Genomic DNA, 12,583 nt, shown 5'->3' on the forward strand with positions numbered 1-12,583 from the left:
CCCCACGTTTATCAAAATGGGATTTAATAAGCTGCATAAAAGCAGCTGCATTAGCATAGCAGGTCTGAAAGTGTTCTGACCACAATTCTTTACTGAACCTCTACTTACCGGGCTAACTGCCAGTAGCTCTGTCCATCACCTTAATATCTCACATGAAAGGTCATCTTTCACTTATAACAATGGTGTGCAAAGTCCATTATAATCACATCAGTTGTTGTGCAAACAAAGGACAAATCAACATCAGGCAAAACATTTGTTTATTTGGCCTAAAAGGGCCATAAATAAAATTTGATTCTCTCGATGTATTAACAAGCCACAGGAAGTCCACGGCTGTCTACCACAGCACTTAAAACATCTCATTCCGCCGCGGTCCTCAAAGACGTGAGGCCCGATCGAGACACTCTGAGCCGCTGATAAATCCGATGCTCTCTTCCTGACTTCCTTAGAAAAAAATCAAACAAAACGTGGTAATACTGTACCAAACTGGAGACAGAGCAGCAGGGTGATCCTTTTCACGCAGAGAAGCGTGCTTTAGAAAGGGCTATGACTGTGGTTGGGGGAGCTTGAATCAAACAGCAACAACATCAATAATATAAACTATGGAAAAACCCTCAAACGTGTCTGTCTGGTTTTTTGTTTTTTTTTGTTAAAGCGGATGCAAAATGTGCTTGGCTTTTTAACCATTGCAGGATTGCCACTGTTTTTTCCCCACCAACTTCTCCTCTCTGATTTCTTTATTCCCTCCCATCAGTCCATCCTCCTTCCTCTGTTGTGTTTTGCTTCAAATAAAAATGATATAATATTTATAATGGCAAAACCTATAGCAGCAAAAAGAGTAACAGAGGAATAACAGCTATAAGCGAGAGACCCCTGGATTTATAAGGAAGGCATGGGTTAAGAGAGGTCCATGGGTTTCTGCCCAGGATTGGGGCCTGTGATAAGGGAGAGGCGTCTCGTCCCCGCCCCGAGCTCATCTGGCCTCGGTGGGCACCCTGCCCAGGGCGGCCATGACGCGGCTGAACCGTTCGCTCAGCTCCAGGGTGGAGTAGGCGGGCAGCTTGGGAGGGTCGTGGAAGCTTTTGATCTCCGTCGAGCAGTCCAGTAACTTAGGGAGGAAGTCGGTCAGCTTCTCCTGGAGGTTGGCTGCCAGCAGGAGGAAAAGACAGAAGGATACTAAATGGTTTGACTGTATGGGCTTTGCATCACAATGTTGGTAAAAGAAATGAGAGATGTTACGAAAAGCCTCGGATACCGCAGAAAATCCTGGTATCGGTATCTGAAAGTACTCAAGTTTATACAACGATCCGATCCCACGTTATTTAGCCCCCAAGAAAATCTACTTTAAAAGTAGTTTATTCATGTTCTTTTTCCGTTACGACTGGCTCAATGGTGTTTTAAGCCCCCAACGTCGACTTCAAGGCAGCGCTGCGACCATCGACTTCAAGGCACCTAACCCTAACCATTGCCTAATCCTGGTGCCTTCCAGGCAGCGCTGCCTGGAAGACGACATTGGGGGCTTAAAACACCAAACACCTTACGGCTGACTGTCAAACTGGACCGTAAAAGAAAGTTCTACGGCGTTCATTGTTTGTTTGTTCATGTTTCAAGAGTTTAACAAAATCAGACGCCTAAACACAGAACTCACTGGGTAAATGTTGTCAATGTGATATCACAAGTAGTTTGAAAGGATGTTCCAGAACAGAAACCGATTGTAGAACTAAGGAATCAGGGTCTGGGCGATAACACTCAGCTTTTCCTGAACAAGGGCCAGGAAGTGGGAGAGCAGGCTCTCTGAGGACTCGTACTGGAACACACTGATAAAAGCTGAATCCTCTTCAATCCCAATTCCATTAAGGCTGTGACACACCAACCAGACGGCCGGCCGTCGGCAGAAAAGGCAGTCGGACTGATCAGTCGGCTCCCCGAATTCCAAAAAGTGCCTCAGAACACACCGAAGCGACACTGACCTGAGCGTGTAATACGTCTCCATAACAGCAGGCGGCGCTAATCTGTATTGTCGCCCAAAAAATGAAAGCCGGCAGCTGATTGGACGAACGCGTCACATGGGTCTGGTTTCTCCGGAAATCCAAAGCCAGACTGTCATGGCGGCTTGTTCAGAATACGATCTCATATTGTACTAAAATAGTTAACTGAAATGTGTTTCTGAAAACATTTTAAGAGAGAAATAGGCCGTGCAGTTGCTGAATCTGTCTTCATTTCAGATCAACAAAGGTCATTTTAAAAGATTTTAGTCAGATTTTGAGAGGCGTTCGTCACTCATCCCGCTCGTCATTTCCGGGTTAGGACTCCACCAATCAGATTGGTCATTGAGTCCGACTGCCCGCCCTCCGACGCAACATGTCAGGACGGCCAAAATGAAAGCCGACAGCTCCTCGGACAGACGACGGCACGGAACACACCGAACAGACTCGAGTCACCTACCTCGCCAGGCTGTCTGACGGCCGATTATCGGGTTGGAGTGTCACTGCCTTTAGACATTATTTTCAGGAGCATTCTCTGGACATTTCTGAGTGCAATCTGACAATCTTTCGACAAGGGTTCGTCGTATGGAGGGCTGCAACAACTTGTGTTTACAATGATCAAAAACTGAAACTCAAATGTTGCCCTTTATCGCCTGAAAAGTGATTCAAGTGACAATCAACTATCATCGACCTATTGTTTCAGCACTAGTTTAACCCTCTGAGGACCAAAGACGCACTGGCAACCTACTCAAAAAGCCATCTTGCAAAATGACATTTTAGACATTTGTTTACTATTTTATTAATATATTAAGCTACTTTTGTGAACCCAAGACTTCTGTGAACTCATTTCAAGCACCAAAGCAATTGAGTGTGGGTTTGTTTTCTCAAGAGATTTGAGAAATTTCAACTTTTCAGCTTTGGGGCCACATTTTCTCTCCACACATTGCTCTGGAACACTTTACAGAGAGCTGAGGGTGTTCTGAACATTTGGATATGAAACACACAGGGATTAGTTGCAAATACCCTTAAAAGGTGAATTTAAAAAGAAATGTAAAAATGCCCTCAGACCTCAGAGGGTGAATGGCTTTAAATCTATTTGTGCTATTTCTGAAACAGACTGATGTGATTGCTGATGTGGTGATATACTGAGAGCTGGCAACATTTTACTCTGACTTTACTCCCGCTATTTAGCATTCATAAGCAGAATAACAACATTTAAGACATGGCTTATAATAGGGCTGCAGCTAACGGTTATTGTCATCCACTAACCTGCAGATTGTTTCCTGGATTGAATGGACTCATTTTGTTTTGTCTACTAAACGTCAGATGATAGTGATAGATGAACAAAGTGTAATCAGTTCAAAGAGCTCAAGGTTACGTATGAAAATTGAACTGTTGCTAGCCTAGTTTATAACGCACTATAATGGAGTTCTAAGCAGGTATAAGTGTTTAGTGATGGATTTGTCGACAACTATAACTCCTCCTGTGGCCGTTAATAAGTGGAGGCTGTAAAATATGTCTTCAAAAAAGGAAGTTATAATTGTTGACAAATACTATACGTTAATAAACACTTGAAATGTATCCTTGTATCGGCTTATAACTACATTATAGGGTGTTGTAAACCACTGATTGAATTGAGTGTGTATACCGCTGATGAATGCTAAATTGGGGAAGTTAAAATAAAGAGTTACCAACATGTCTTGTGATCTCCTATATGTTGGACTTTTGGGGCTCAGACTTACACTGCCAAAGCAATTATCGCTGGGAAAGCACTGAATAATCTCATTTGTTAAAACGGGTCTGGATGCGTTTCTCTCGATACAGTCTCAGATTACCTAGGACAAGTTCAATGAGGGGCTGGAAAAAAATAAGCTTTGGCTCCGTCCCTCTCCTTTTCGGACAGACTGAACATATTGTTATAGATATTGTTTCCCTTCTGGTGTGCTGCTACAGACTTATTGTGTTTTTGTATTTGATTTTATAGTCATTTTTTTGTGTTCAAAATAAAAAAGAAAGAACTAACAAGAGGGAATGCTGCACAACCCTCAAAGGCTTCCTAGCGTGTGAACTGAGCAGTGGCCTGATTATGATGATCTTTGGCAGGGGTACGAGGAATGTACTAGTAACCCAAGACTTGAACCCTCCAGAAATATCTTTCCCTCTCGGGGACTCACACTCCATCTCCTGGCCCAGGTAGGAGCACCAGCGGTTCCTCATGTCCTCCACTGCCAGCAGGTCCCTCTCCGTGTCGTGGATCAGCAGCAGAGGGATGCAGGGCACCACCAGCTCGTTCATGATGCCCAGGCCTGTGCTCACCTCCGCTTCTTCTCCCGACTCAAACATGGCAGCTGCTTGCTCGTTCAATTTCTATGGAGACAGGCACACAGAGACACAGGCACACAGAGAGACACAGAGACACAGGCACACAGAGACACAGAGACACAGGCACACAGAGAGACACAGGCACACAGAGAGACACAGGCACACAGAGACACAGGCACACAGTGAGACACAGAGACACAGGCACACAGAGACACAGAGAGACACAGGCACACAGAGACACAGGCACACAGAGACACAGAGACACAGGCACAGGCACACAGAGACACAGGCACACAGAGACACAGGCACACAGAGACACAGGCACACAGAGACACAGGCACACAGAGACACAGAGAGACACAGGCACACAGAGACACAGGCACACAGAGACACAGAGAGACACAGGCACACAGAGACACAGAGAGACAGAGACACAGGCACACAGAGAGACACAGAGACACAGGCACACAGAGACACAGAGACACAGGCACACAGAGACACAGGCACACAGAGACACAGGCACACAGAGACACAGGCACACAGAGACACAGAGAGACAGAGACACACACATACACATATAAACACACACAGAAACACAGAGTGACACAGACACACACACAGACACACACACACACACACACACACACACACACACACAGAGACACATATATAAACACACAGAGACACAGAGACATACAGAGAGACAGACACACAGAGATACAGACACACAGACACAGAGACACAGAGACATACAGAGAGACACAGAGATACAGACACACAGAGAGAGACAGAGATACAGACACAGACACACACAACTTAATGATTATAGTGTGATTTATCGAGGATCTGTACCAAACAAAGATTTTTTTATTTAGTTTGTAGATTACGATTGTAAGATGGAATGTCTCTGCAGCGCCACAATACTTCATACAGAATGGTTTGGCACTTAATTTGTCTTTAACAAATAACTAATTTCTGGATGCCAGTCTGAATGCAACATAAGTATGCAGCCTACATACTACATATTATTGTCATCATTAGAGAGCCATTACATATTAAAATGTACACCTGCCTGGCATTATTAAAACTTATAAGATTAATTATTTAAACATTCATTTTTTTGTATTTATTTATAGCATCAAATCAGCAACATCATTTCAGCTAGCTCGAGATGGAACGTGGGGAGAAAACGAAGAAACATAGCATATAGTAATAGTAATAGTATAGTAAGTATATAGATAGTAAACTAAATGTTGTCACGCATTACAGCTACGTTACGTCAACAGCTACAGAAAATGAATTGGCCATTAAGTTACATTATGTGGAAGGTTTATTAAACACAAAAAAATTCCATGACTTTTCCCAAAACATTCAAGGATTTGACTAATTCTATGACTTTTCCAGGCCTGGAAAATGAGATATATATGACTGTGGGAACCCTGTACTATTAGTCTATTAGTATAAGTCTTATTTTGATTGAGGGGATAATCATGCTCCAAGTTGAAACTACAGTTCTGCCTCACAGTTTGAAAACCTCTACTCTAGACTCAATCGTTAAAAAGGCCAAGTTTCTGTTATGGCTTTGAGACGGCAGAATATCCTGGCCAAGGAAATGAAATAACTTGTCAAAGAACACACTTTGCTGACTTTATCATTGTTCTATTCTTGCTTTGTGCTTTCTAGTGACATTTTCCATTTGTTCTAATAGATAAGTACCAGACAGCTTAAGTACAGACATTAATCCCCCAGACATCATTAATATCACAGAACATATCCTACAGCCAGTGGAACTGAAGTGGGTTGGAGGATCCTACATGCATGAGGATACAAGCTTTTCTTCCTGTTCTTGGCCAAAACCTGTCACAGACAAACTCCCTGACCTCCCCTCGGAGGAAACAACCGCCAGTATTTTTTATTTTTTTTTGGAGGGCTGGATTTGCAAAACATCCAAGTACATTAACTGTGTCAATGTTAGCAGTGTTTTCAATTAAAACAAGAGCTGAAGGTAAACAGCAGAGAGGACGGAGCCGGAGGTTCTGGCCAGAGATCTGAGATGACCGTTGAGGCCGTGCAGAGCTGGGGTTTGAGGTTAGCTGAGGACACGCTTGTGTCTCATGCTAATGTGTTTACACTCGCTGGCCCTCCTGCTTCCTATTCCCACTCCAATGATTACATTAGGAGCACAATGCTGGTGTAAGGTTACTGAGTGCAGCGGCGAGAGGGGCTGCTAAAGACCAGTACGAGGGCTGATCGGACCAAAATACCCGCAGCCCTAACCAATAATACCAGAGCACCGCCTGGAGCTTGGAGGGGGTGAAATGAAAAGGGGCTCACATCACAATGCTGAAAAGGATTTTCATCTGGCAGTATCAGATGAAAAACCCTCAGTAGAATCTTTTGTGGGCTGCAAGCAAGCCAAAGCAATATCTCAGCAAAAGCAATTTGATTACAGTCCCATGGCTCAGCATTGAAGGGGAAATGTCTGGCCCGCAAGAGTTTTGCTGAGTCACTTTAGCAGGGGACGTCTGAGACAGAGGAAAAGGGAGTGACAAAGAAGAGACGGGGATCACAGGGAAGGAACTGCTGAACACAAAAGGTGCCCGTTCCAAAACAGAACCTGCAGAGAGGTAACCCCGTGCTTGGGATCACTTTGGTTAAATAAAGGAATGGGACGTCAGGGTTTCTGCAGCTTTCAACAAGTCAAATTTAAGACTTTTTAAGACCTTGATGACTTCAATTTAAGACCTATTTCACGGCATAAAAGTAACACGAAATGCAGAGTCACAAAAGTACTTAAAAAGTAAATCAAACTATTAAAATGTAATAAAAAAAGAGTAATAATGATCTGTACATTTACAGCAAAGTATATTTGGACTAGTGAAAGAAAGAACTACAGCACCACGGAATAAAAAATACACATTTCAGTGAGCATTAGAGGTAGCGTTGCATGGACGTAGGAAATTTAAGACCTGTTTAAAATGATTTAAGGCCTAGAACACAATACTTTTGCGAATTTAAGACTTTTTAAGGCCCACAATTTTGATTTTGAAATTTTAGACTTTATTAGACTTTTTAAGACCCCGGCGGAAACCCTGGACATATAGTAATAAATATATCCACCGTTATTAAGAGAGAATCAACAAGTTGTTTGAAATAACATCAGTGACTGGGTGCACTGCCTCACCAGTAAACACTCTCGACGGTAATAACCAAGAAGCTCCTCGTCGTGCCCTCTGTACAACCCTTTGGACAAAAGCTCCTTGTTGTACTGGTACGAGTAGATCAGATACATCAGAGCCTCTATGTAACTGGGGAAAAAAAGAGATAAACAGAGGTTACATTCAGATTAAATAGTATCAAAGTTGTACTGAGAACTTGTGAAGGAAACCCATTTCACAGGAGAAATAAACCCGATGAACTCACTGCACAACTAGAAAGAGAGGGCTTTGCACAGACTGTTAAGTTGCTGCCCTCTGCAGGTGACATTTCAACATTGACTGGCCGCTACAGATGGGGAATTAACTGAAAATAAATGCCATGTGCGACACACTAAACTCTAACAAAGTAGTTGGAGACCGAGTTCAATGTTTCCAATGTTGAATGTTAGGAGGAGCGCTAGAAAAAGGTGTCACCGTACTTTGTCTTCTGAAAGAGCTCCAAGCCAGACATCATGAAGATGGTTGTCTCGCGGAAATTCCGGTACGCCTGATGCCACATCTGATTGAGACAAACACAAGTTACTGTAGGCAAGCATACTGAAATTTAAATCAAAAAAAGTTGCTGGCAAATACTAGCATTTTAATGATTATCTACGTCCCAGCAAAGACAATGTATAATACTGTATTAAAGACAGTATAAAACAACTAAAATCTACTACTTTAGAGAAACAGAACCCAGAAGACAGCAGTGCTGACCTCATATTCGTCCATGTTGACCTCATCAGGCTTAATAAGGTCCAGTTTGGCACGTGCCACATTCATAATGCTCTTACATCTGCGGGGACGACAGGAAGAGGAAGCGGCGTTAGCGTTGAGTCATTGTAAGGTACTACAGGAGATGAAACAGTCCACCCTGCCCCTAGGCCCTAACATGGCATAATGAATCACTCTTTAGTGCTGAAAGGAGAAGTGAAACGCTCCTCCGGAGGCTCCTATTGAGGCCACATGCACACATAAATCTAATTATCTTGCTCAAAATAGCGGAGAAGGGAGAAATCAATTTTTTCACTCATGAATATGGATTGAGGCCAACAAGCGTAGTTAAAAAAGTTTTAAGAGATAGTAAGGGGCATTACATACCCTAATGACATTAACATCACGCTGTTCATAGGGAGGGAATCTTAATATTTGCAGTCAGCAGTAATAATAGAAAAAAAGGAAGTCATTATTGGACATGTGTCTCCTAAGATTTGTGTTTGAACAAAAGAAAGAGGGAATACGATCAGCAAGGGTCTGCAGCAGGAAGGTGTTGTCCAGGCCAGACTGACAGTGAACCTTTACGTCAGAGGCAAGGTCTCTGCTGCATTCTGCTGGCCATTGTGAGAAATGGTTTTTATTTAAATGATCTAACTCAGGGGTCTTTAAGGTTTTTTAAGCCAAGGACCCCTTAACTGAGAGTGAGATGGAGCAGGGACCCCCTACTACATATATTGTAAAAAATAAAGTTGCATATTAAACTGGGCCTACAATAACGTGCAAGGCGGCCTAAAGCCTTTATGCAAACCTTTTTAGTGCATAAGCTAAGCTATACAAATAATTGTTGGCATTTTATGAATCAAGTTTTAATCTTAACATACATGTGGCAGTGAATCCTTATTATGAGCTGTGTCTGTGGATGGCTACGTGATTTCCTTACTTAGGTCTTAGTCATCAGTGTTTTTTTCAGCTGATTTATATTTGCTTATAATTTGTTGGATTTTGCCTGATGATGGTCTAGTACAAAATGTTGCCTGCTATTACATTTTTCTTTTTCCAAGTTAGACAGTGTGCAGGAGTTTATTTGCAACTTTTGATTTACTTATCCCCCTCCAACCTGTCTCATGTTATAGACGTGCAAAGTATTTTTCTGTAACGAAAAAAATAAGAGATCTCTGATCTAAATTGATTGTTTTAAGTGACTTAAGAACAGAATGCACTTTTTTTTTTTTTCTTTTTTTTTAAAAACAATGTACAATGTAAACTACCTCTCATCGAAGGCCAGGTTCCGGTCAGCAAACTGTGTGAGCAGAGTCCTCTCCAGAATCTTCTTGGGCGCCTGGTTTTGGATGAAGTAGACAATGATGTGCTGTAGTCGGTAGTCATTCTCAGGGGGAGTGTCCTCTTGGGCAAACCTCAGAAGACGAGCATACTCCAGCTTGATCGCCTGACCAGAGACAGAGACAGAGAGAGAGAGAGAGAGAGAGAGAGAGAGAGAGAGAGAGAGAGAGAGAGAGAGAGAGAGAGAGAGAGAGAGAGAGAGAGAGAGTTCAAAGAGTTAACGAGTCATGGTTAAAAACTAAGGCTGAGGTAGTATGGACAGGGATACTACTACTTATTCAGGTCCTCTCGAGTCGAGAATTTAAAAGGTACATTGTTGTATGATTGTTTTCACCCAGATTACGAACTTCTGGACAGATAACGTGAGTTGATTTCTGAAGTCACAACTATTGAATTTTTTTCATTGAATGTTTAAAAATACCCATGACTGGGTATAATTTTAAAAAAAATTCAATACCGATGCCGTGAATACGATAACGGTTCCTGAATCATTGTCAATACTAATTTTATATCATCCATTTTAACAAAAATAATTTACAACATTACGGTTCACATATTTGTTTCATCTTGAGCTTCTTTACACACCAGTCAATCATAAATATGATTAGATCTTGGTAGAAGCATGCTCCAGGGTTTTTTTGGCTCACTGACGCTGATGAGATCAACTCCTTAGGTACTGAAATCTGGTACTGAATCAATACACGATACTATGGAGGAAATTCGGTCGGTGCCTAAAAGTATAGAAGTTCGGTACCCGGCCCTAGTCTCAACGCACTTGTGATTTTAGGCTCATATTTCTGAAAAAAACTTTGAATTTCAAGAGATTGGATTGAAATAGTAGGACTGCAAACGGTCTAATGGATTCTATACATTTTGGGCCAAGACATTGCGAATAATGACATGTTGAAAACAATACGCCGTGTGCAATCATAATTGCAATCTTCCCTCTGTGCTGTGGGAAAAGTCACAGGTTCAATGGGTATTCAGAGTTAAATGCAAACACACAACACAACTTCTACAGGAGGCGTATGTGTCTCCACAGGACTGGTACATGAATATCAAATATATTTAGTAACATAATCACTCACTCTTTTAAGCTTTTCTCTCTGAACTAAAAAATCTGCAGCATATGCAACTTGAACAAGATTATTATTGAGATTGAGTCCATTTATGGAAATCTTTCTCAATACATTATTGGCCACAATTAGATGCTCATTTGCATCTTAACTTTTTCCCTATTAGAAATTGATCTGTCCCTTTAGTTTCACCACACACTGTCCCTATTGAGAACAGTGTCCCTATTGAGAAGTGGCATATAGTACTGTCACGTTTCCTCAGTTTACCTTTCTGCTTGGTTTCTTTGGAGAGATTTGGGAGGCATGTTTAGAGCTGAGCACCTGTGCAGCACAAGCCTGAATACAGACAGCATTCCCCTCGCACGCAGCCCGGTTTGATTTGTAAGGTTCGAGTTACTCTGTTAAGTCAACTGTGATAGTTACTAATTGCTGTAAATGACTGTAACATGTTTTAATTTGTTTGTTTCTTACTGCACTGCAAGAAAGTACAAAGAAGAAGACAAAGGAACTAGGGCTGTCAGCGTTAACGCGTTAATCGCGATGCGATTAAGGGCTGACGCAACGCGATTCATTTTTTTTTTTTTTTTTTAAATCGCATTAATCGCATGCCGGCATTTATTCATTTATTTTACACTTCACTCGGCTTTGCGTCGTGCCTAACAGGCTACTATTTTGACCCTTTGCAGCACCGTTACTTATCATCAAGCTGCGATACTTCCTCCTAACACATCCTGCTGCTGCAGGCTGCAGGCATGATGGAGGAAGACAGCAGCAATAACTCTGAATGGAGCTTTTTATTTTCCAAAACTCCCGGATGGCTCGTAGACAAGTCGAAAGTCATATGCACATTGTGTAAAGTTAAAATATCACCGAAGCACGTCAAGCTTGAGCTACCACCTACGGAGCTAAGCATAGTAGTACAGTTAGCGTGATGCTAACGCTAGCATGCTACTTGCCGACCTGTGGATGAAACCAAATCCCAAAAAATGACTACAGCTCTGGCGAAACGGGTGCCAACTAACTGCAGACCTGTCAGCATTGTAGAGGACTCGGGACTTAAAGACGTACTACAGTTGACGTGTCTCGTTGCCGTCGTGGGGGACAGTAGTTTTCACGGATACACAGCCTGTATGACACGGAGAAAGCAGCCCAACTGGAAGTGTTACAAGGTGCTGCAAACGCTGTCTCATTAACCGGTGATCACTGGACGTCAGTGAGTAATCAACATTATTTAGGAGTTACTGCACACTATATTGACTCTGGTAAGGATAGGGATTTTTAGTTTTTTAGTTAGGTACTTGGAGGAATTGTGCAATAATGACAGATTCATACAATTTTCTTTTGTTTACAGTAAATAAATAAATACAAATCTTAAAATCAAGTTCATAAAGTAACTTTCTTTGCATTCATTTGATTCCCAATCAAGATACACTGGTAAGAATTTCTTTTGATTGTTAATATGTACTTAAAAACTGTTCTGAAATGCAAAATAATAGAATTGTATTCATGTGATAAAATATGCGATTAATCGCGATTAACTATAGACCTTCAGCGATTAATCGCGATTTTAAAAAAATTAATCGTTTGACAGCCCTAAAAGGAACACATAAAAGAGTAGGTGGATGGAGGTGGAGTGAGTTAGTGTGGAATGAAGAGAGGTAAAGGAGAGATAGTGTGTACCTTAAAAAAGGCTGCCTCGGGCCCATTCGTTTCATACACGCTGCTGGATTTGCCAATGGCCATAATTATACCCTGCATGTTGGGGGTCATCATTGCCTGCCCAGGAAGCAGGAACCATGTCAAACAAAACAATAGGCCCTTGTGAAGAACTGAGCAAGGCCGACCACTAGGTTATGTGCGCTGAGGCACTGCAATTGAGCATACCACAGTTAGGGCATGCCAGACATCACTCAGCAGTCCATGCATTGGTTAGAGCAGGGGTCTTCAA

At 42.1% G+C, this 12,583-nt stretch overlaps 1 protein-coding gene across 10 annotated transcripts in view; it reads right to left on the reverse strand.

The window, feature by feature from the left end:
- Positions 1 to 240: 240 nt before the first annotated feature.
- The window catches only part of usp25 (ubiquitin specific peptidase 25), a 51,199-nt gene continuing 38,856 nt past the window's right edge, over positions 241 to 12,583 (reverse strand). For 6 of the 10 annotated variants that reach the window (XM_031310835.2, XM_031310833.2, XM_031310839.2 and 3 more), the window contains exons 20-26: positions 12,316 to 12,411; positions 9,487 to 9,665; positions 8,219 to 8,297; positions 7,942 to 8,021; positions 7,489 to 7,612; positions 4,157 to 4,349; positions 241 to 1,143 (exon numbers count right to left, since the gene is read on the reverse strand). In XM_031310835.2, coding sequence (XP_031166695.1) covers positions 971 to 1,143; positions 4,157 to 4,349; positions 7,489 to 7,612; positions 7,942 to 8,021; positions 8,219 to 8,297; positions 9,487 to 9,665; positions 12,316 to 12,411 — 924 coding nt within the window. In that variant the 3' untranslated portion in view covers positions 241 to 970. The remainder of the gene's footprint in view (positions 1,144 to 4,156; positions 4,350 to 7,488; positions 7,613 to 7,941; positions 8,022 to 8,218; positions 8,298 to 9,486; positions 9,666 to 12,315; positions 12,412 to 12,583) is intronic. The other 4 variants (XM_031310841.2, XM_031310840.2, XM_036008834.1 and 1 more) reach the window with 1 other exon arrangement.

Source organism: Sander lucioperca, chromosome 13 (assembly GCF_008315115.2).
Source record: "Sander lucioperca isolate FBNREF2018 chromosome 13, SLUC_FBN_1.2, whole genome shotgun sequence".
Classification (NCBI taxonomy): domain Eukaryota; kingdom Metazoa; phylum Chordata; class Actinopteri; order Perciformes; family Percidae; genus Sander; species Sander lucioperca.